Raw genomic sequence first — 22002 nt, forward strand, 5'->3', positions numbered from 1 at the left:
ACTCCCCACTGTAGCTCCCACCCCTTCCAGCAGAAGCTGCTGACTCTCCCATTCCTCAGCGGTTTGTCCCCAGTCCACCCCTCCCCTCCCCCACTGAGGTGGGTGCTGGGCACAGCTGGGTCCCCCCTCTACGCCCAGATCCCTACTGTATCCCATGCCCACCGCTGGTGGCTGCCCTGCCTCTGGGGCTCTGACTCCAGGGCCCACCCACCCCGCCAGGACCGGCACGTGTGGCCACACAGGCTGTGCCCTGCACCAGGGCTCTGGCCTGGGGACCAGCGGGTCCTGCAAAGGGCTGCGTGTCTGCAGAGGGAGCCGTTGGTAACTTGTAGGAGTCACATGGATTGGATGGGGGGGGTCTTTGTCCCCTGACCATTTCCTTGTGAAAGGTTCTCTTTTCCTCTACTTCACACCCATTTCGAGACCCAGAGAGTTTTAGCTGGAGGTTTCTGACTCCTCCCAGTTGGGGCTGAGAAGAGGGAAGGCTGCCGGGAGCAGGAGAGGGGGGAGCTTCTATCAGCCTTACAGGAAGAAGAGGAGAGGGGACATCAGGTGGGGCCTTGGAAGGGCCAGGTCAAGGGCTCACTTGGAATCACCCTGTACTTGGAAAGGGGCTCCTGGGGGAGACATGACCACGGGGCTGTACCCCCAAGGTCCTGCACGCCTTGCAGTAGCCCAGCCTCGAGACAGAAGAGCCCGGAGACAGAGACAACAGCTTATCAGATGGGGGGATCGTCCCTATCTGAAACCACATCCTGGAGCAACACCCCACTGTGGACGGCAGACGGCAGGCAGGACACGGCAGGGCCTTCTGCTACTCTGGAGGAGGCGGCGGCTACCAGTTATAGAGCACTGACTTCAGATGGGCTCATCAGTTACCAGGGAAACCAGCTGGGGGCACGGGCAAGCGTGGGGACAGTCACTGATAAAGGCCTATGATTAAGAGGATTGGATGGTCCTGTGGGTGAAGTAGGGACTGGTGGAGCAGGAGATGCACAGAGAGCAAGTGAAGAGCCATCTTGAGTGGCCTGGCCATACACGCCCACACATCTGGGGTGTGTATGACTCTTATAATCCTGGCCCTGCCCCTCTTCTGAGATATTCCTGGGGTCAAGTGTGCAGATGTGCATTGCAACCGGATATCACAAACATAATTACAGATTGTTGCTACTGCTGTTTAGTCTCTAAGGTGTTTTCAATTCTTCTGCAGCTCCATGATAACAGTAGCTGGAAGAATACCAAGAGTTCCCAGGTGGTGCAGTGGTAACGAATCCACCTGCCAACACAGAAGACACAAGAGGCATCGGTTCGATCCCTGGGTCGGGAAAATCCCCTGGAGTAGGAAGTGGCTACCCATTCCAGTATTCTTGCCTGGGAAATCCAATGGACAGAGGAGCCTGGCGGGCCACAGTCTATGGGGTCTCAAAGAGTTGGACATGACTGAGCACACACATGCAATCAAGAGTAAGACACAAAGTGTGCTAAAGAGAGTTAACTCCCCAAGAGGTGGGCCAGCTTGGGCTGAATTTTTCGTGGCAGTCCACAGGAGGGAGACCCTGCAGTCAGACCTACCAGTGGTGAGGCCAGGACTTCCCAGGTGGCTCAGTGGTGGGAAGTCTACCTGCCAATGCACGGGACCTGAGTTTGATCCCAGGTCCCAGAAGATCCCACATGTCTCAAAGCAACTAAGCCCCTGCACCATAACTACTGTAGCCTGCACGTTCCAGGGCCTGAGAGTCACAACTGATTCGCCCCTGGGCTGCAACTGCTGCAACCCGTGTGCCTAGAGCCTGTGCTCCACAACAAGAGAAGCCACTGCAGTGTGAAGCCCGTGCTCTGCAACTAGAGAGTTGCCCCCACTCTCCACAACTAGGGAAAACCCGTGCGCAACAACAAAGACAGCACAGCCATATACACATAAATAAAATGGTGAGGCCACCACAGTCACCTGGTCCCCAGATTCCCTCTGCTCAGGCTAGGGAAGAAACCTAAGATGCTTAACAGGCACAGTAGAGAGAGATCGTGGCCATGAAGCCACACACAAGCAGTGACAGCATTCTGAGATCACACCACCCCAGCCCGCGGTCGGCGTCCCAGCCTGCAGTCCCCACAGCTGGCGCCGGAACCTGGAGAGGGGGTCTAACAGACCCTAGGGGTCATAGAACGGTGACTTTCTCCAGTAGAGGCCTGGATGAGTGACCTCAGTAGTGGTCTCAGCTGGGGCTGAGTGGAGGACAGCTGAAGTCTGTAAGACCCTTTCTAATCCTATTCCCCACGAAGTGGCAAACCCACACCACCAGAAACTTACCTGCCAGTCCCAGGCCATGGTACACCATGTTCCCCTGGGAGTAGGTCCTGTGGTCAGGACAAAAACAGCTGGACTTGGATGGTGCTGACTAGTTGCTTTGGGGTTACCATGGCGTAGTCTTTGGGTTGAATGTTCCTGCCATATTCAGTTATAATGTGGGAGGCTTGAGTTAGCCTCCTAGTTCACATGTCAGAGAGCGGATTTCCCGGCTCATTTGCTAGTTAAGTAAGTAGTCCATCCATCCTTCCGCTTAGCCCAGCAGCAAGGGAGGAGGGTTGTAGGGCAGGTGGAAATGCCAGTGTCTATGTCATCTTTTATAGGCCAGCTCCTGATTCTCATGGCCCATAAAGTGGTTTCCTAGGTCACTATTGCAGCCCTTTCCCCATAGGGGGCGTGCAGCCACCAGCACGCCCTCTCGTGGTTTCCTCGGGATTTATCAGATGCTGTTACAGGCCAGTCACTGCTGTCCACCAGCACGATCACCCCAGACCCACCTATCCATGTGCCTGTATTTCTTGGGAAACATTTTCAGGAAACTTCCCAAAGAGATCCCGGTCAAGAGGGACATGAATCTCCAAGGCTCCAATAATTTACTGTGATATCTTTCCCAATCTAAATATTCTTTCATATCTAATTTTTATTCACTTTAAGTTTTCTTATCAAGCACACTCAAAACTGTGTAAGCCTCAGACCCCACAATCAGATGTGTGCCCACTTAGGTGAAATTCATTAAGTCCTTGTATGGAGAACGGGCCCGGGACAGGCTTTGGAGGAAACATGGAATCAACGTAGGGAAGAATTGAGGTTACTGGGAAGGTGGGGGCCCTTATGCTTTGAGAGGCCAAGCCTGGAGCTGGCTTACTGAACTAAGATTGTGCAGATTGTGAACTGCTGAGTGAGGAGGGGCACAAGCCACCCACACTGGGGGCGGCAGACAGCACCCTCAGCATCCAGTTCCCACTCTGGGGAAGTGAAACCCATGGGGTCCTTTTGATTGAAGGCAATTGGGCTTCCCTGCCAATGCCTGCCAATGCAGGAGATGCAAGCGACGCGGGTTCAATCTCAGGAAGATCACCTGGAGGACCCCTTGGAGAAGGAAATGGCTATCCACTCCAGTATTCTTGCCTGGAAAATCCCATGGACAGAAGAGCCTGACAGTCCATGGGGTGGCAGAGTAGGACACAACTTAGCAACTAAACAAGTTTCAATACATCCCCACCAAGGAAGTGAAATCACAAAATTCATTATTTCAGATCCCAGAAGCCAGGGGGCCCGACGAGCCAGAAGGGCCGTCCTCATCCCAGATCCTGAGCAGGAGCTACAGAGCAGGACAGCAGGCATCTGTTACTCCCAAGGCGGTGGGGGGCGGATGTCACTAACTTCTCATGGGTGTAAAAGATGCCTAGGAAAAGCAAAGCAGGTCATGTGACTTGCCCAAGGCTAAGTCCCAGCCTCCCACAAACTGGCCCCCCGCCTCCCCCCAAAGGACACCCTCTCTACTTCAGTTTCCTGAAGGCGCTAGCAGCACAGCTTGGGGGCTCCACGCCCTCTGCCGGCCCCACCCCCGTGACCCTCAGCCTCGTCTGAAGGGACCTGGGACCTAGAGGAAGCCCTTCTTGCTGGTGACCCCCCAAACTCAGCATCATACCAAGTAGCACAGACAGCCAGTGGGCAGTGGCAGCACCTGCTTCCAGCTGGGCAGGGCTGAGCAGGCCCTTGGGGTCAGCCCAGGGCTCCTGCCAGGCCCCAGACAGGCCACTCCCTCCCCTGCTCCAGGGACCCTCCTCCTCCGGCCTCCCAAATTCACACCCCAAGGAAGCAGATGCAGCCAGTGGGGCTTGGCTCCACACCGCCTTTATTCGCACTGCTCACCCCGATGCTGCCAGCAGACGGGGACTGACCGGGGCTGGGGGACCCCTGCGTGAAAGGAGGGTTTGAGGCAGAGTCCCTGAGAGCACAGGACGGGCGGGGAGGGCAGGGGAGGCGAGGCAGGCCCCCCAGAGCCCCTCGCACGCATGCAGGCCAGCAATGCTGGGAAGTGAGGCTGCGTGCCTGCAGTCTCGGGAGGAGACCTGGCCCCGGTGCTGGGGAGGGGGCGTCTTGCCAGAACAAGGCCCCCTTTCCTGGGAGCAGGGCCGCGGGCGGCAGGCGTGGATTCAGGCTGAGACATGCTGACAAGAGCCCCACGATGTCCGCCTTGGTGAGTGCAAGTACTGGAGAACTCTGCCTTCAGCGGCCGCTCAGAAACCTTGGTCAGGTAAACCAAGCGGGTGCCACGATCCTGAAGGCGGGACACAGACCGAGTTCCCGGGAGAGGAAGGCGGCCGGGAACGACCACAGCCAGACCCCAAGATCAGGCCGGCAGCTGGGGGAGGGCTGGCTCTGGCTCCCCACCCCATGCAGCCCGCGGCGGGGTGAGGATCTGGGGTGCATGTACCCCCCAGCGCTGAAGAGGCAGGGACAAGGAGGAACCATCCACCCCTCCCAAGGCTGCCCTGAGAGGAGACGGCGACCAGCCCACAGCCGACTGGGGACCCGTCGGCCCGTCTGCTGCAACCGTGGCCCAGGGAAGGGGGTGCGCTGCAAATGGCTACACAGCAAGTTCACGGAACCCCTGCAACCTGCCCTCAGGGTCAGGGGGTCTGAGGAGTGAGCCAGGTGGTAGGTGACAGGCCGAGTTCCCTCCCGACCTCTGCCCCCCCAGGCCTCTCCCCTGCGGCCACCAGAAGACGCCCAGGAAGAGACGGCCCTGAGCAGTGAGAGAGAGAAGGCCCGGCCCCAGTGGGCACGGGAAAGCCGGGCCCAGCTCCTGGTCTGGACACACTGCCTCAGACTATGTCCCATCATGAAAAAAGCTAAATCGAATGGAAACTTAACCAAAAGAGTTCAGCCTCACAGTGATGCTCTCCGTATGCGCACACGCAGACACACACACCCCTATCCACAGGCACCAGGCATACTCTCACCCATGCTCTCAGCTGCAGGCTACACACATGTGGGTGCATGCACGCACACACGTGCACACACGCACACACACACACACACACTCAGACTCCTTCAGCCGTCCATCCCCTGCGGGTGCACACACTCCCCATGCTCAGACACCTTCAGCCGTCCATCCCCAGCGGGTGCACACACTCCCCACACTCAGACATCTCTGACCATCCATCCCCAGTGGGTGCACACACGCACACACTCAGACATCTCTGACCATCCATCCCTAGTGGGTGCACACACGCACACACTCAGACTCCTTCGGCTGTCCATCCCCAGTGAGTGCACACACACACACACTCCCCACACTCACGCTCAACCATCCATCTCCCACCCACAGAGCACCAGGGGCCGGTGCCCAGGACTCAGTGTTGGCTGCTGACGTGCAGGGTATAGAAGGCCCAGGGCTCGGGGACATAGATGACGCCCGGGTACTTCTTCCTGAGTACTGGGTCGTTCCACAGCCAGGCGACCCAGAGCGCCACGAGCAGGAGGGTGAGGGCGAAGGAGGAGAAGAGGAAGAGGCCATTGCTGTCTAGGAAGAGGCGCTTGCGCTTCTGGTGCAGGACGAGGGCCAGCATGGCGAAGGAGGTGAAGATGAAGAGGATGAAGATCTGGCCCTCGGTGACCAAGTACCTGAGGAGGCAGGCGGGCAGTGAGGGGTGGGGGCACCACGACAGCCCCTCCTGCCCAGCTTCCTGCCCTCTACCCAGGCCCCAGGCCACCCTCCCAGCCAGTCAGAAGATCGCGTGGAGTGAGGGGTCCACTCTGAGCCACGGCCTGTACACAGCATTCGGATTTGGCTTCTAGAATTTTTCAAAAGGTCGAGTTTGCTGCCAATATTTAAATAACAGATTACCTGCCCACATGGAGTTCTGATTTCCCTGCTAACGTTAGGTTTGTATTCCCACGTGACAATAACTGATGAGGAGAAAGCAGTTGCTTAGAGACAGCATGGTTCTGCAGCTTGCCACAGTCCCCACCACTCCCTACTGCCTCACTTGATGCATTTCTATCACCAGTTTAGTTCCTAAAGGCATCTGAGTTGGGGATGGAGTTTCAGTTTATGGGGTTGTCACGACTATCTCCTTGAAGGCTGGAACACGGTCTCATCCCCCAGGGCTCCCTCCAGTTCTCAGGGCAGTACCTAGCACATGGCCAGGAATGCAGTAACACCTGCTGGAGGGCTTCTCAGAGCTTATCTCATCCACTCCCTTGCCTCGAGAGAGAACCACCATGCTGACCCATCCCACTCAAGCGACTACAGAGCTCTGCAACTGAGTGGCAGAATTTACATGACACCTTGGAGCCTTTGTCTTCTTACTCATAGAGGGGGCACAAACGGCCCTAGCTCTCACAGTTACTGATGAGAACTGTGTACTTGGAAAGGCACACTGCTCAATGAATGGCCCCCTGCAGCTGTCACTGCACTGACACACCCTGGGTAAGAATGGGCGGAGCTTCTCACTTCTCACCTCTTTCCCTCCAGCTGTGGTTGTCACCCATTCCTTCCAATCCTGTCCTCAGAGGGCATATGGATTCACCCTCATGGATCCCCACTGCTGGTCAGGGGCAGCCCCTGGAGGTGGGGGAGAAGGCCCCAGGAGAGGAGGCCTTTTTCATTTGGCTGGAGGCTTCCCCCCAGAGAAGGGCTAGGACACCCACCCTTTCTAAGACACCCACAATCCCCGGGAGCCTGACTCCAGAGCAGAAGTGACAGAGGAAAGGGAAGAGCCTGGCTGAGGCCTGGTCCTCTGGAATGGGAAGAGGAAACCAGGTGGGAAGCCCCGAGGCCATGGGATTCCCCCGTAAGTATCCTTGTCCTCTCCATGATGCTTCATAGTTTACGAGTCCCTCTCTCTGGGTTCTCACCATGTCCCAAAAGGGAGACAGCCTGGTATCATCCTCATCTCACAGAGGGGGAAATTCAGTCCCCCACCCCCCCACCCTGCAGGCTCTACAGGCTTCTGCTCTACAGCCCTCCCCGGGGCTTCCTCGATGGCTCAGAAGGTAAAGAATCGGCCCGCAATGCGGAAGACACAGGAGATGCAGGTTCAATCCCTGGGCTGGGAAAATCCCCTGGAGAAGGAAATGGCAGCCCACTCCAGTATTCCTGCCTGGGAGAATCCTGTGGACAGAGGAGCCTGGTGGGCTGCAGTCCACAGGCTCGCAAAGAGCTGGAACGACTGAGCAACGGGGCACACACAGAAATTATGCCTCGACGTGGATTCTACGGGCCCTGAGGTTACACCCCGAGTGTAGAGAGGTCACACTCAGGCCCTCCTTCCTGGTCACGGAGCGGCCACCAGAAAGCACTGTCCCAGGCCCACTGAAGAGGGGGAAGCAGGGACCCCAGCGGGTGTCTCACCGGGGCTCACGGCAGCTCTGAGGTCGGGAGCACGTTTTCCCTGACTGGACCACTAAGGGCCCCCTCCCTGCCGCCCCAGGTCTGCCATCCACTCACCAGTAGTACAGGCCGCTGGGCACCACCAGGAGCAGGGCCGCCCCTGGCATTGAGCTCTCGGCTTCGGTGGGAGTGAAGCAGCCGCTGAAGTACATGAAGAGGATGAGGAAGAAGGGGACGTACCTGCAACAGGGAAGCCGGTGCTCAGCCCACCCCGGCCGTCCTAGGACTGGCTGCCTGCACCACCCTCTGCGGTCTCACTTCACAGTTCACAGAAACGCCTGGTTTGGGTGAGGGTGCGCCCAGCCCCTTTCGGGCAGGGGGTCTAGGAAGGAAGATGAGGCCTGCAGATCCGAGCCATGGGCGGGGGGCCTCCTCCCACTGTCCCTGCCTCCTCACTCACTCCCCACGTGAGTGCACGTCTCTCTCTCTGCCCCATGCACTCACCCCAAGACCAGCAGCCCCAGCCCCTCACTGCCCTGGAAAAGGGTGCACCCAGCAGGATCGAGGAGGGACAGGCCCGAGGTCCCAGTTTGGGGGAAAAAAAAGAGGTGGGGGGAGGAACAACATGTGCCGGGGGTCCCCCAGGAGCTCTGTGACGCTCCGTCACTCACACCCAGCCCCCAGCCTCACCCCCTTCCACGCACAGCTCACCCACGTACTACCCTCTCCCCTCTCTACACACACACACACACACACACACACACACACACACACACACACACACACACACGCTGCTTCCCCACACGCCCGTGCCAGCTCGCACAACACCCCCTTTCTGTTCCCACCCCCACTCATCTCCTTCCCCACCTTCCCCTCACCGGCCCCCACACCCTCCCAGTCCTCTGCTGCCCTTTCATTTCCCCTGTACACCTCTCCTCCTCCCTTCCCCAGCCTTCCATGGGAAGGGTCTCCTGGCACAGGCCAGGGAGAACTGGCAAGAGGCCTGTCTATGCAAGGACTCCCTGACTTTCTAGTCCCTAAAACAGAACCCAGAAATACAATTTAGGGCCCGTGTGACACGAGCGAGCCCACCTCACTCGGGAGTGGGGCTACCCACGTCCAGGGTTGGCTCTGGCACCAGCTGTCAGCCCGTGGGCAAAGCCCCTCCCACTGGCCCCAGCTCAACCCGGGATAAACTGGGGTCTAGAACAGACGACTGCCCCCGGCTCAGGCCGCATCTCCTGTGGCTGAGCCCACATTTGTGAGGTTTCCTCCACTGTGGGGTGAAGGGGCGGGAGGAAGGCGCTCCCGGGGGGTTCGGAGGAGGGGGGCACTAGGAGCACCCCTACTCCCACCTCGCCCCCAGCCTGGTTCAGCCGGCCCTCCTCGGCTCCCTCCCTGCCTCGGGGTCCCCATCCTCATCCCCAGGGTGGGGGGGAGTTGTTTACCAGCGCGGCAGCCTCGGCCCGGCAGGACAGCTGCTCGCTGCCCTCTAGTGGCCGCCGCGGATACTGCGGGCTGGTGGGCACGGAAGGTGGCGAGGCGGGCGCCAAAGGAGCGACAGCGCCCCCCGCTGGGGAAGAGCACGCCATTCCAGCGGCTGGGCTGGACACTTCGAGACCCCGGGGCCCCGTGTTCAGCGTCACCAGGGCCAGCGGCCCCACCACTCACCACATGGAGTGGCCCAGGTACTCATCGTAGTAGTAGAGCAGCTCAAAGGAGTCGATCTGGGGGAGCAGAGAGGATGGGGCTTCAGGAAGGGTGTCGGGCCCACGCAGCCCCCAGGCTACCCCTCCCCCTGACTGCCCATGCCTCCCTCAAATGCCCCGAGTCCCTCCGTGCCGGGAGGAGGGGATCTGGGTGGGGCATCCTAGCTTGGGGTTCGGGGGGTGGGGGGGGCGACCTGCTCTATCTGGGGCACCTGTGATGGGTCGGCAATGTCTTTGGCCTCCAGGACAGGCTGCACCGTGGAGGTGCGGGCTCACCAGCGTCTCTGGTTTGAGATTCTTGATGATGGGGTTCTCACGGACCGACAGGTGGTTCTGGTAGCCGCTGAAGATCAGGCGGTGGTTCACTGAGTCGCCCACCAGGTGGATGCTGGCCCCCATGATGAAGGTGATGATGCTGACGTAGATCAGGGAGCGTGGCAAGGTGCGGGGGCACCGCTCGATGAGCTGAGGTCAGAGGGAGGCCCCACAGCATGACCCCCGAGGCATCACCACAGCAGACACCCTCTGCTTGCCCCCTCACACCCCGAGTGGGATGGATGCCACCAGCCAGAAAGCCCCTCTCACACAGGTTCCCTTTAGGGGAGTCAGTCCAGCCTCCGTCATCTCACATGATCCCTGTGAACCCAGCAGGCGCTGGGGAAGAGCACCCTCTTTGGCCCAAGAGGAAACACACTCCCCAGGGCCAGCTCATTGCCCAAGGTTAAACACACCCATGTACCATGCTGGAGATGACAGCCAGGCCTTCCACACAGGCAAGCCAGGCCCTGACTCCCACCACCCCTAGTTCTGCTTCTGGGTGGCTGGGCTGGCCTGTTGAGGCTGCGCTGCTCCCATTTCTAAGCAACTGAGCCACACAAACAAAAATGTGCGGCAGGTGTTTCTGAAACTAAGTTATTTAACTAAAGACCCCTCCGAATTCAGAGATTACACCTCCCCTACTCTGAAAGAAAGAAAGCGAAGTCACTCAGTCGTGTTCGACTCTTTGTGACTCTGGTAGGACTGCAGCCTACCAGGCTCTTCCATCCATGGGATTTTCCAGGCAAGAAGACTGGAGTGGGTTGCCATTTCCTTCTCCAGGAGATCTTCCTGACCCAGGGATTGAACCCGGGTCTCCCACATTGCAGGCAGACGCCTTACTGTCTGAGCCACCAGGGAAGTTTGGAAATGTCTCTCTAAAAACAAAAGGACGGGGATAGTAAATGGCAGTAGTTTTAAGAGCCCTTACTTGGCAAAGTGCAAAGCCCGCAGAGCAGAGAGCTCTCTAGGAGACAGTTCTGTGATCCCAGTGGTGTCTCAAAGTCAGGGCTCTCGGTCCGGAGGAGAGAGTTCACCCTGCATTGCTGCCCTTCCTGCCTCCGGCCCCCACCTGCCTGTCCAACTGGTCCCCGACCTCTCCCTGAGCAACCCGGCCACTCCTGCCTCACCCTCCCCAAACATGGCTCCTCAAGACCCGCCTTGTTTTCAGATACTCCGCCTGTTCACCTCCAGGCACACCGGGGAGGCCCAAATCACACGCCCCTCCCTGGGGAAGCCTGCTCCATCGCTCCCGGCAGAGGCAGCCGGCCTCCCCTGGGGCCCTCAGGCCCTTGACACGTCCCCTCTGTCATAGCCTTCCCCCCCCAGAGTCAGGCAGGGGACGGCCTGATTCAGGGCACTCCCAGGGCTCGGCAGCAGGGCAGAGAAAGGGTGGAGAGAGGCGGGGCCCTGGGATCCTACCTTGAGCAGGAGGAAGGGCGTGATGATGTTGTAGGCCATGTGGAAGTAGTCCCCCACGCTGGGCTTGTTGAGCGGAAACCACTCGAGAGGGAACACCAGCTGGGGAGCAAGCGGAGAGTGCAGTTTACCAGGCATGACCCACGCGGCCCTCAGAACTGCCTCTGCGCACACTGCGTTCTTTCTGTGATCTCCTGGAATCCTCTCGGCAGCACTGGGGTGAAGGTGTTTTCAGACAAACTGAGTCCCAGAGAAGGCAGACTTGTCCCCAGTCACACAGTAGGTACAAACCCAGAGTCTGACCCTGTGTCCCTCTCCCTGTGGATACTAAACAAAGGTCCTTGGGTACCAGCCTGGGAGTTGGAAGATCCTTTGGGACTCAATCGTGCCAAAAACTTTCTGGGTGACCCTGGGGCAAGTTCTTCCCTTCTTCATGCCTCAGTTTCCCCATCTGTAACACGAAATGTGGCCCAGATGGTCTACATGGACCCTTAGTGATCTGGCTCATTAAAATGATGACGAGAAATTCTGACCACCCAGGTGTGGAAAAACACTCTGTCCAGTGAGCATATGGACCACTTCCAAATCAGGTTGGAACTCTACCTTACGAAATAAAGGAGAAAATATGTGAGTTCTACAAAGTAGCTTCAGTTCTTCCTTTCCTACCTTCCCTGAGACAGGCCAGGGCCATTCCTCTGTCTGGAATTCCCTTGTTCTTCCTACTGGTCTACCCCAGTAAGTTCCAGCCTTGTCAGGGTTAGCATGACAACACCTATGCAAGATCACAACACTTCCCAATCCCTGCCCTGCCAAACTATACCTCTAGAATCTACCGACGAACACCTGTAATGATCATAAATTTCAATAAAAAATTTAAATGTTTATTTCTCTTAATTAAAAAATGTGCTGGATAAAACCAACCTGCAGAAATAAATCTCCCAGGAGACAGGAATCTCAATCTCTTTCTTACTTGCTGTGTGGGCATCTCTATAGCTTTATCTACAGCAAGATATATAGCTGGCTGAAACACTCAGTGATAGCAAAGAATCAGAAATAGGCCAACTCTTCAACCAAACAGGACTGCTTGAATACACTATAGCACATCTTTATTACAGAAAGTTAAGCAACCACTAACAGAAATGACACCTCATATGTGCTGACATGAAGAGATATCCATGATACAGTCTAAAGTAAAACAAGCAAGTTGTAGACTAAGGTATAAAGTAAAATCTCACTTTGGTTGGGCAGGGGGCGGAAAGGATGTATACATATGTATTGCATGAATAGAGAAAGGAGTGGAAGGATGTGCCCCAAACACTCAGAAGTGGGACTAGGAAAGGGAGAGTCTCATACTTCTTTATATTGCTGGGTATGAACTCACTTGTTATGTTACTATGGCATAGATTTATATAACTTGTTATAGAACTATGACTACTTTTATAAAAGGTTTTATTTTGTAGTTATTACAAATTTGAGACTATCATGTATCCATCTGAAAAGCTCATGTATACACTGGCCCTGTTCAGATGTATGCTCCTACTGAGCCCACTTGGGGTTACAGCGGCCACAGCAATTCTGAGCAGGATGGCGGGAGGTGATCTGACCCACCGGCGAGCCCTATTAGGCCAGATGAGGCTGAGTCCTAGTGAGTGAGGAGAGCCACGAGCTACCCTGGGCTCATCTCCCGTCTCCCCAGAACACCAGTTTGATGGGTAGCTCCTTTGTCCCCTGGTAAGTGAACCTTCAGCTCAGGTCAGCTGGTCCAACCAGTCTTCTTACAGATGAGAGAACCAAAGCCCAGATGACCCTGACTTGCCCCAAATCACCTACAAACCTGACTGGTGCCCTGACTCCTGGCTCAGTCCCTTTTCTTTCACCTACATTTAAAAAACAACTTGTAAATCTTACCAAAAGCCTGCAGAAAGGAGACTCAACATCCACCATACCTCCTCCCTGAAACCACTGCCAGAAGCTTTCTTTCATCCCCTTGAAGTCTTGGGTCCCACGTATACGAGATCGTTAGGGCTGTTACTGACTGACAGGCAGTCCATATGCATGCCACCCAGGCATCTGTTTTCTCCTTAAACGTCCGGGATGCTCTGTAGTACCCACGATTCCTGTTCACTGCCCAGGCAGCTCCTCTATCCTGCACACAGCAAAGCTGATCTACCCAGTCCCTGCTGCTGGACACGCAAGTCCCTGCCAGGTTTGGGCCACTGTATGTGAACACTCTTGGTACAGAGGCTGTCGTTTCAGTGATCGTCTTCAGGGCAGACTCTAGGAAAGGGTCGTACTGAGCCAGGCGGGATGAACATATTAGGGTTCCGGATATAATCATGATGGAAAGGGGAGGTGGGCTCTGGGGCCAGAGTGTCCGGGTGGGGGTGGGGGTGGCAGATGCTGGCTCCTCCGCTTGCTGACTGGGTGACCCTGAGCCAGTTATTCACACTCTCTGTCCTCAAGTCTTCTCATCTATAGAACTGAGATTGACAATAGCATTGATGGGAGAACTAAAGAAGTTTAAACGCATAAAGATCTTAACTGCTATTTCTAGCTTACTGTTAGTATTGTTATTCATTCAGTACAAGAATACTGAGACCTATCTTGCTAGGCACTATCTAAGTACTAGTTATCACCGTGACCAACTGCTTTCCCAAAGGACTATGCTACTTTGCATTATCACTAGCATGTATGAAGTGTCAGCTTCAGTGCTGGATATTGTTGTTCTTACCACCCACATGCAAAAATTAACAGCACATGGTGATACCTCAATTTTTTTCCACCTTCTATTACCTATCTGTCTATCCATCTAGCTGTCTAACTGCTCATGACAAGTGAGGGGCTTCGGTGCTCTTCCAGTGTTAATCTCCACAGAGGCCACCACTGTACACTGAGGCATGGAGTAGCCTTGGAGAGAAGGGGACAGTTTCACCAGGCTCAAGTGTATGACATGCACACTCAGCCCATACTCTTCACCTCCAGAAAACACAATTCTATCCCAAGGCTGCAGGGAAGGCTGGTGGGATCCTTTCCCATAGTCCACTGTCCGAATTGGTGCTTTGGGTGAACCTGAATGTGAGATACTGGGCGGATGGTGGGGGGCACAGTATGACTGCTCAGATCCCCCACTCCCCGTCAGCTGCCACCCTGGTTACAGCCATAGGACTAAGGGACCGCATCCAGGCCTATTCTCACAGTGTACCAGGAGGCGCAAGGACTTGTCTGAGGTCATTCTGATCACTCAGATCACACTGTCCCCACACTGCCGGTCGGGGGTTCCATCCACAGCTTCACGCTCACCATGGCTATGGGGCGGCCAAAGTCCAGAACCCAGTTTTGCAGGGTGAAGTAGAACCAGAGGTCAAGGTGGAAGGGAGCCGTGCCAGCGGCCTCATCAGCCTTGACGGCGCCGTGCCTGGGAAAGATGTAAACGAAAGCAGTCAGCCCTTCTCTCCTCTATGGGAAGATTCCCCACCAGGACAAGCCATAGGGATTTGTGGGTGGAAGGAAACACACGGGATTAAGTTCTAGGAAAAGGTTTTGCTGGAAGTCCTGGGGCCTGGGGGAAGGGATCCGGAGACGGACTCCATCTGCCCTGAGAGTTGCTTCTCTAGGATCCAAGAAGGAAAATACTCAACAGATACAATCACGGTTGGGCTCTCTCACCTATAGACTGACGGGGAGATCGGATGGGGCAGAGGATGCAAATGTGGCTGAAAGGCATGACACACGGTGACGGATGATGATAGCTAGGCTTCACTGGACATTTTCTGTATTCCAGGCACCACTCCAGCTGTTTACATGTACCATCTCATGTAACTCTCGTAATCCTCACGGAAGCCTCTGAGGTTACGCTATTACCCTCATTTTACAAGTGAAAAGCTGAGCCCAAGACGCTAAGTGCTGCGGTGCTGTGCTTAGTCGCCCAGTTACGTCCGATTCTGTGACCCCATGGACTGCGGCCCGCCAGGCTCCTCTGTCCATGGGGGTTCTCCAGGCAAGAATCCTGGAGCCCCAGATGATTACGTTTCAGAGCTTCTGTTGTTAACCTCTAATCTTACGGCCACAGGTCTCCCTGGTGGCTCAGTGGTAAAGAATCTGCCTGCCAATACAGGAGACGAGATGTGGGTTTGATCCCTGTGTCAGGAAGACCCCCTGCAGAAGGAAACGGCAAGCCACTCCAGTATTCTTGCCTGGGAAATCCCACGGACAGAGGAGATGGGTAGACTACAGTCTATGGGGTGGCGGAAGAGTTGCAACTTTATGACTACACAGCAACACTGCATTCACAGTGGTTTGTTCACGGGATGGGCGTGTGACCTGCGATGGACCAATAAGAGCCCCTCAGTGAGATGTGACTTACAGACGGTAGGCTGAGATGAACGGGGGGCTTCCCTTTCTCTTGGTTTCTGAATGATGAGGAGGTAGGAATGGAGGCAGGAATGTCCTTCCTCTCACCAATCCACAGTAAAACTTGAGGAAGCCAGCAAGAATAAGGTGATGTGGGGGATGTGGCAAGAAGCAGAGCACCATCTTTGGATGCCCATCCCTTCTACAAAGCAGTCAGCCATCTGCTCTTCACAGGTGAGCTGAAGTTCAAGGACAAGAAACATGCCACCTTCTCCAAGGCGGCTTCCCTGATGAAGCTTTCCCCAAAGCCCACTACAGGGAGGACTTCATCTCTAACGCCCACCCAGGCCATGACATCACAGAGCTGGAGTTTTGCTCTTACTGAGACCTGCAAGAAGGGTGATTTTAAGGTTCCTGCAACTCACCAATCTCCCCATCAGAGTACAAATCCTCTTTAGAGCATCCCTGCCACTACTCACACACCTCCAATGACAAGCAGTCGCCTCCTCCTGAGATGACTCAGGTGTGAGTTACACTGCCCCGTTAGCGCCCAGACCAGGAGCTATGGACAAGGGCCTGTATTCTCCAGAGTTTTCAGCTCAGTACCTGATTTATGCTCGGTGATTACTGGCTAATATAAAACAATCCCAGTTACTGGTTACTTATAGTACTACCAAGGGCTTCCCAGGCAGCACTAGTGGTAAGGGACCCCTGCCAGTGCAGGACACTCAGGAGACCTGGTTCCATCCCTGGGTCGGGAAGATCCCCTGGAGAAGGAAATGGCAACCCACTCCAGTGTTCTTGCCTGGAGAATCCCACGGACAGAGGAGCCTGGTGGGCTACAGTCCATGAGGTCGCAGAGAGTCAGACATGACTGAAATGACTTAGCATGCACCTAGTCGTTCATTTCAGTGGTTAATCAAACATTAGCTTAGAGGCACCATGAAGGTTTCCCTCTGTCAGCACTGCTATTGCTTCTGTAATTTTCTGGGATCCTTTTCAGTCAATTCCAAGAACGGTCCGCACTGGGTTGCTAGAGCAACTCAGAGACAGGAAGGCAAGCTGTAGAGGAACTCATTATCCTCTGGTGGCAGGATGGATGGGTGGAGTGGGTTTTTCCAGATCAGCTAAGTCTTCCTGGCCATCCCCTCTGATCACTGCCTACTTACTGTGTGCCATGCTAGAAGCTCCACCAGCATCATCTCATCTAAGCCCCACAGCAATACCAGGAGACTGCTACCCTCTCATTTTACAAATGAGGAAACTAAGGCTTAACCAAGGTTACCTGCCCTAATAAGAAGCTGCATCAACTATTCCTTCTGTCACACTATTTCCCGTTCCCTCCTCCTCCTGGTCAAAGATGATGTTCCCTGAGACAGAGGGAAGGGCCAAAACCCAGGTCAGCCTAGTGGGAGCTTTTCTAACTAGAGTTGAAAAGAGCACCCTCCTTTCTGTGCTTTGGGGCTAAAGATGAGAGCCCGAGGGCCCGGGGCTGCCTGTGGCCAAGGTACTAGCCTCAAGGGACAGTCAGATAAGAATGAAGCGGCCCTGCAGAGAAGAGGAGGAAAAGGCCTGAGAGGGTTCACATTCCCACTTCCAGGCATCCCCAAGGCAACAGTTTGGCCACAAGAGCCAAGACATTCCCTTTGGCTAAGGGTGCCGCAGTTCACATTGGTTTTCTGTCACTCCGCAACCCAGGAGTCCTGAAGTGCAGAGAATTCAAACCGAGGTCTATATGGATTCGAGACCTGTGCTCCAAGTCACTATCAGCTATGGAATGTATCAGGAGATCAAGATACAGAAGGACTGGTGTGGCCTGGAGCAGTATGCAAAGCCTGAAGGAAGGAATGGAGCCTGGAAACATGGGTGGGTGGATTCATGTTGGCAGAAAAGCAGTGAGAGTGCAGCGTCAAAAGCCTGGAGGCTGGAGTGAGAACAGCGCTGCAGGGAGCTGAGACGCCTGGCTTACTAGTGGAGGGAAGAGAAGGAGGGGCTGCCCGGCCTTCAGACTGGGCAGGTGCTCAGAGACAACTAACCCTGAGGACAGTCTGGGATGAGTATGAAATGAGTGACGGGTCCAGAAGTCCCACTATGCCCTTCCCCTTCATGACCATCAAGGCAAGGCCTCGAAAAGCAGGCAGGAACAACCTCCAGGCCTGAAGAGCTTAGATGAGGAAGAAGGAGAACAGTCTTCACTGCTGGGACTTCCCTGGGGTCCGGTGGCTAAGACTCTGAGCTCCCAATGCAGGGGGCCCAGGTTCGATCCCTGGTCAGGGAACGAGATCACATATGCCAAACTAAAGGGCCCACAGGCCGTGATGAAGATCCAGTGTGCTTCAATGAAGGCCTGGTGCAGCCAAATAAATAAGTAGATAAACATTAAAGAAAAAAAAAGGTCCTCAGTGTTCTGTTCAGGAAACTTTCAGAGCAGGATGGTAAAGAAAACAAAAGGCATTTTGCAAGCCCAGGAAGCGCTTCGTGTGAGTCTCTGGAAGCTGTGGATAGCAAGCACATACTCAGGGCTCATGACTGTTTCCTCCTCCACGTCAGGAGGCATCTCAATCAACAGGGATCCCTGCCGGGAGTCCAGCCTGGCTCAGCAGAGCAGAGAGAAAAAGGGCAAGTGCAAGGCTGACACCCAACGTGGAATCAAGACGGGTGAGCGTCTGTTTTCTTCTGCTGGGACTCTGAGCACAGGAGGCAGATCACGGAGCGTGAAGGCGTCCTCTCCCCCAGCCCTGTCCTGGGGACGAGCATCCTCATGCTAACCCAAGTACCTGAGTCCACAGACACGGAGCCCCCAGACTGCCAGCTCTGGGCCCCAGTCATCAGAAACTCCTGCCGAGAACGATGAAGGCACTAGGGCAGGTAACCCAAGACACGGGTGGCCTTTTCACTCCTTCGCAGCCTTACAAGCCTACCACCTGGGAAAACGGATACCACGACAGCTGGAGACTACATACCACACAACGCATAACATACAGATGAGATATTCAGAGCACTCGGTTGTATCTGCAGGACTGCCTGGCAGAAAAGGAAGGTGTCTCAGCCACCGTGGAGTCAAGCAGGGAGCTATGAATGGGGTCGACAGAGGGACTGATTTGGGTTCTATATGCACAATGGTGAAAATACCTGACATGATGAGAATTTTAAACAAAAAATGAGAAAACAAAAGCGAAAAAAAAAAAAAAAGAGGGAAAAAGGAAAGGCAATTTGAAATCCCAGGAAAAACAAAAGCAATGTAAGAAAGCAAATGTAATTTTTAAACTTACTGGACTCTGAAGGGAACAATATTTACATGGCTTAACGAATAAAAACGTACATTGATTTTCTAAGTGTAGAATCAATTCACAAACAAAACATGGAAGGAAATTATGGTTAAAAAACAGCAGGTAAATACTGTCAACCTTGACCACTTGAAAGTAAAACTATAGATGACAGGAGCTGGGGAAAGGGTAAAGAAAGCTAAAACTTTGGGTAGGAGAATAACAGTATCCTTTTAAGAAGGAATCAAGAGATACTGCCCTTATTTTAAATTAACTATACTTCAATAAATAAATAAACTTTATTTTAAAAGACACTGCTTTATAGTTGACCAAAACAGAAATAATGGTATTACATATTTCCTAAGGCTACGAAGGTAACAAAGAGCAAAACTAAAAATGGTGATAAAAAGAACTATCTTGTGGAGAAGGAAGAGGTATGAGTAAACCAAATTATAACAGGAAAATTAGTAGGTCAACATTAGCTTCAGAGGCTAAAAATTGATAAACCAAGAAATAGCAGTTGAGCATAGCTTTTGTGTGTGGACTCCGGAGCCTGCCTGGGTTCACATCCCAGCTCTACCACTAACCAAATCATGAGCAAGTTACCTCCTGGGCCTCAACGTTCTCATCTGTAAAATGGGGGATAATAGTATCAAGTATTCAAGAGCTGTGGTTGGATAATAGTATATCCTACTTCAAGAGTTGTGGTTGGAAAAAAAAAAAGTTGTGGTCTAATTAAATTACGCAAAAACCTTTTTCAATGCAAAAACTTAAGAGCAGGGCCTGGTCCACAGAAATTGGTATGTATGTAGTATTTGTTACTATTATTGAGAAATATGAATTTAATTCTGATAGAAACAGCTAAAAGAAGCTAACATGGTTGTCTCTGGTACTAGAGAGAGGTGGAAAAAGAACCACTGCTTTTTACTCTAAGTCTGTCTGTGCAATTTTATTTAATCATGGGCATGTACTAGTTTGATTGCAATACAAAAAACTGTTAACAGAGCACGTGAAAACTGGAATAGGGAGTGAGCACTTTGTCACTAGAGGTGTGTAAGCACAGCATGGATGGAGCAGAGGAAATCCAAGCATCCTAGGAGTTGGACAGGGTGATTCTGCCTACTGTCTTGTGCAGCAATGAGATTGAGAACAGGGGGCAAAGGGTGGGGGAGGTGGGCAGAGAGACCCCGGAAGTGAGCCAGCCCTTTATGCAATCCCCAGGAGATCCTGGTTGGTGGGGAGCTCATGCAGGAGTAGAGGGACATCACCCCTGAGCTGCCAGAGTGGAGCAGTAAGAACAGAAATCAGAAGCCCAAGGTTTACGCCCTGGTTCTTGCCAGCAAACGATGCAACCTCTCTAGGTCTCGGTTTCCACATAAGAAAACACAAAAAGACTGAGTGAGACACTGCATGTGGAGACACAGCACAAGTCAAGTGGAGACCATGTCTGAGGCTCACAGACGGCTCTAGCTGGGCGGCCACAGGTCACGGCAAAGACTCCCAGCTTGTAGGGGATCCAGAACACAGATGTGCCTTAGCGCAGGAGGAAGAGCTCCTCTCAGCCGAGTCTCTCAGATTTCCTCCCTTATCCCAAATCATACCACAAACTTCCTAAAACTGACTCCCAGCACACTAGCGCTTGAAAACCTTCCATGGCTCCCCTGTGCCCTACGGAACAAAAGCTGCACCCTTAACCTGCCTTTTAGGGCAGGAACTAGGGTGAGGCAAGTAAAACACATGGGACCCAACATTTAAGGAGGTACAGGTGGGCCACAGAGGATTTTTGAGCACCAGGTCTCAAGAGTGAGCCTCTCCTTAAATTTTGCACTCTAAGCTCCCACTCTGGGCCCAGTTCTGCGGCCATTAAAGGCCCTTCACAGGCTACATTCCTCTTGCCACTGCACACACAGAAAGCATCAACACAGCTGCACTCCTTGCCTTTCCACGCTTTCCCACAGCTGAAATAGCCTTCATTCCCTTGTCACCTACTGAGTACTTTGAGATGCAGCTTAAGCGCCACTTCCTCCAGGAAGCCCTCCAAGCCGATCTCTCAACTCCTGGCCTCTGTTCCTACCAGGTCCTACTGGACTGTGGGGTCCTCCGGGCTTCACTTTACCCACCCCTGGCACAGCGCTGGGGCACACCAGAGATGATTAATGAATACCCGCTCTATGCAATGAATGTCCGTGACCTGTAAAACGGGATGAAGGTAGAGTGAAGAGGAAGATGAAAAGGTGGCTTCTGTACCTCTTCCTCGGCCCCAGGCGCCTGGCCTCAACTATCAACACATAAACCAGTAACTTCCCCTCGCTGAGAGAAGGGAACAGCAACCGTGTCGGTAAAGCCCTTCCTCGTTCTTTCTCTGGAGGGGAGTTTCCACACTTCGCTGTCTCTTCCATCAGCATTCCCAACATTCTGGGTTCCTCGGGGCAAGGAGTGAGCCTCCCGTTAACACCAGGATCCAAATCCTAGTCATGGTTAGAAGGACCCCGAGAACTTGGGTTGGTGCCCGGGGCTTGCAGGCGCTTTGGGGGCCCTAGTGAGCAGCGGTGTCCTCTGGGCTCGCCGCCACCGCCCCCTTTCCGAGTTTCTTGGATCCCAGATGACCGATCGTCCCGGAACCGGCCGGGCCACGGGGGCCGCTGATCGCCGCGGCTGAGACTCCCTGGGTCCCCGGGCTCCCCCAAGAAGCCGCGGAGGCGTGGCTCAGGCGAGTGGGCGAGGGAGCAGCTGCAGACGTAGCGCCGGGAAGACCCAACCGGGGTCCGTGGCCCCGACCCCCCGCCCGCGCGATCACGTGGCTGGGCCGCGGTTCCGCTCCGCCCGCCGGCGCGCGCCCACCTGGCCTGCAGGAAGGAGGCGCCCGGCTGCGAGCTGGGGCCGCCCGCCGCTCCCGGGTGCTGCCGCCTCCGAGCCGCCGCCTCCATGCCTAACCTTCCGGCCAGGCCCTTCGCCCCGCCGCCGGTGGCTGCAAACAGGCTCCGCTGGCCGAAGGCTGCGAAAGCGAACATCCAGCGCGGGGGCGGGCTGGGGCGGGCAGGAGGGAGAGCGCCGGCCCCGAGGCGCGGGCCGGGGTGGGGCCGGCGGGGGCCGGGAGCACGAGACGCGCCGCCGAGCGAGGGAGGCGGGGCGTCCTGGCGGGGAAGGAGGGGCCCAGGGCCGGGCCGGCGGGGCGAAGGGGCGGAGGGAGGGGCGCACGGCGTGGGCCTACTCGGGCTGCGATCTGCTGGGGTCCGGCGCGTGGCCGGGGCCGGGAATCGGCCTAGGCTACCCGAAACCTGTAAATTAAGTCAA

The 22002-nt window shown here is 54.9% G+C and overlaps 1 protein-coding gene across 4 annotated transcripts; it reads right to left on the reverse strand.

Moving 5' to 3' along the window:
* Positions 1 to 110: 110 nt before the first annotated feature.
* CLN6 (CLN6 transmembrane ER protein) lies at positions 111 to 21798 on the reverse strand. 4 transcript variants are annotated; one of them, XR_010663918.1, is made up of 9 exons: positions 21550 to 21798; positions 14393 to 14507; positions 11096 to 11194; positions 9635 to 9823; positions 9321 to 9376; positions 7767 to 7889; positions 5414 to 5938; positions 2309 to 5363; positions 1167 to 1276 (listed from the first exon to the last, which is right to left on the reverse strand). XR_010663918.1 is itself a non-coding variant. In XM_065940829.1 (7 exons), the coding sequence occupies exons 1-7, from the start codon at positions 21717 to 21719 to the stop codon at positions 1168 to 1170; spliced, it is 861 nt and encodes a 286-aa protein (XP_065796901.1). In that variant the 5' UTR covers positions 21720 to 21798; the 3' UTR covers positions 111 to 1167. The 4 variants fall into 4 exon arrangements, 2 of the variants coding, with proteins under 2 accessions (XP_065796901.1, XP_065796900.1); XR_010663917.1 differs by having other exon boundaries at positions 2309 to 5938; XM_065940829.1 differs by lacking the exons at positions 2309 to 5363; positions 5414 to 5938 and having other exon boundaries at positions 111 to 1276.
* Between the last annotated feature and the right edge of the window lie 204 nt (positions 21799 to 22002).

This window comes from Muntiacus reevesi, chromosome 7 (genome assembly GCF_963930625.1).
Source record: "Muntiacus reevesi chromosome 7, mMunRee1.1, whole genome shotgun sequence".
Lineage (NCBI taxonomy): Eukaryota > Metazoa > Chordata > Mammalia > Artiodactyla > Cervidae > Muntiacus > Muntiacus reevesi.

Bases quoted from the DNA above. Each gene is read 5' to 3' on its own strand.
- CLN6 (XM_065940828.1), bottom strand. From the start codon at position 21,719: ATGTTCGCTTTCGCAGCCTTCGGCCAGCGGAGCCTGTTTGCAGCCACC. The intron at 9,377-9,634 runs GTGAGCCCGCAC...CTGCTCCCCCAG, and splicing joins ATCTCAAACCAGAGACGCTG to ATCGACTCCTTTGAGCTGCT. The intron at 7,890-9,320 runs GTGAGTGGTGGG...TCCCTGTTGCAG, and splicing joins TACCTGGGCCACTCCATGTG to GTACGTCCCCTTCTTCCTCA.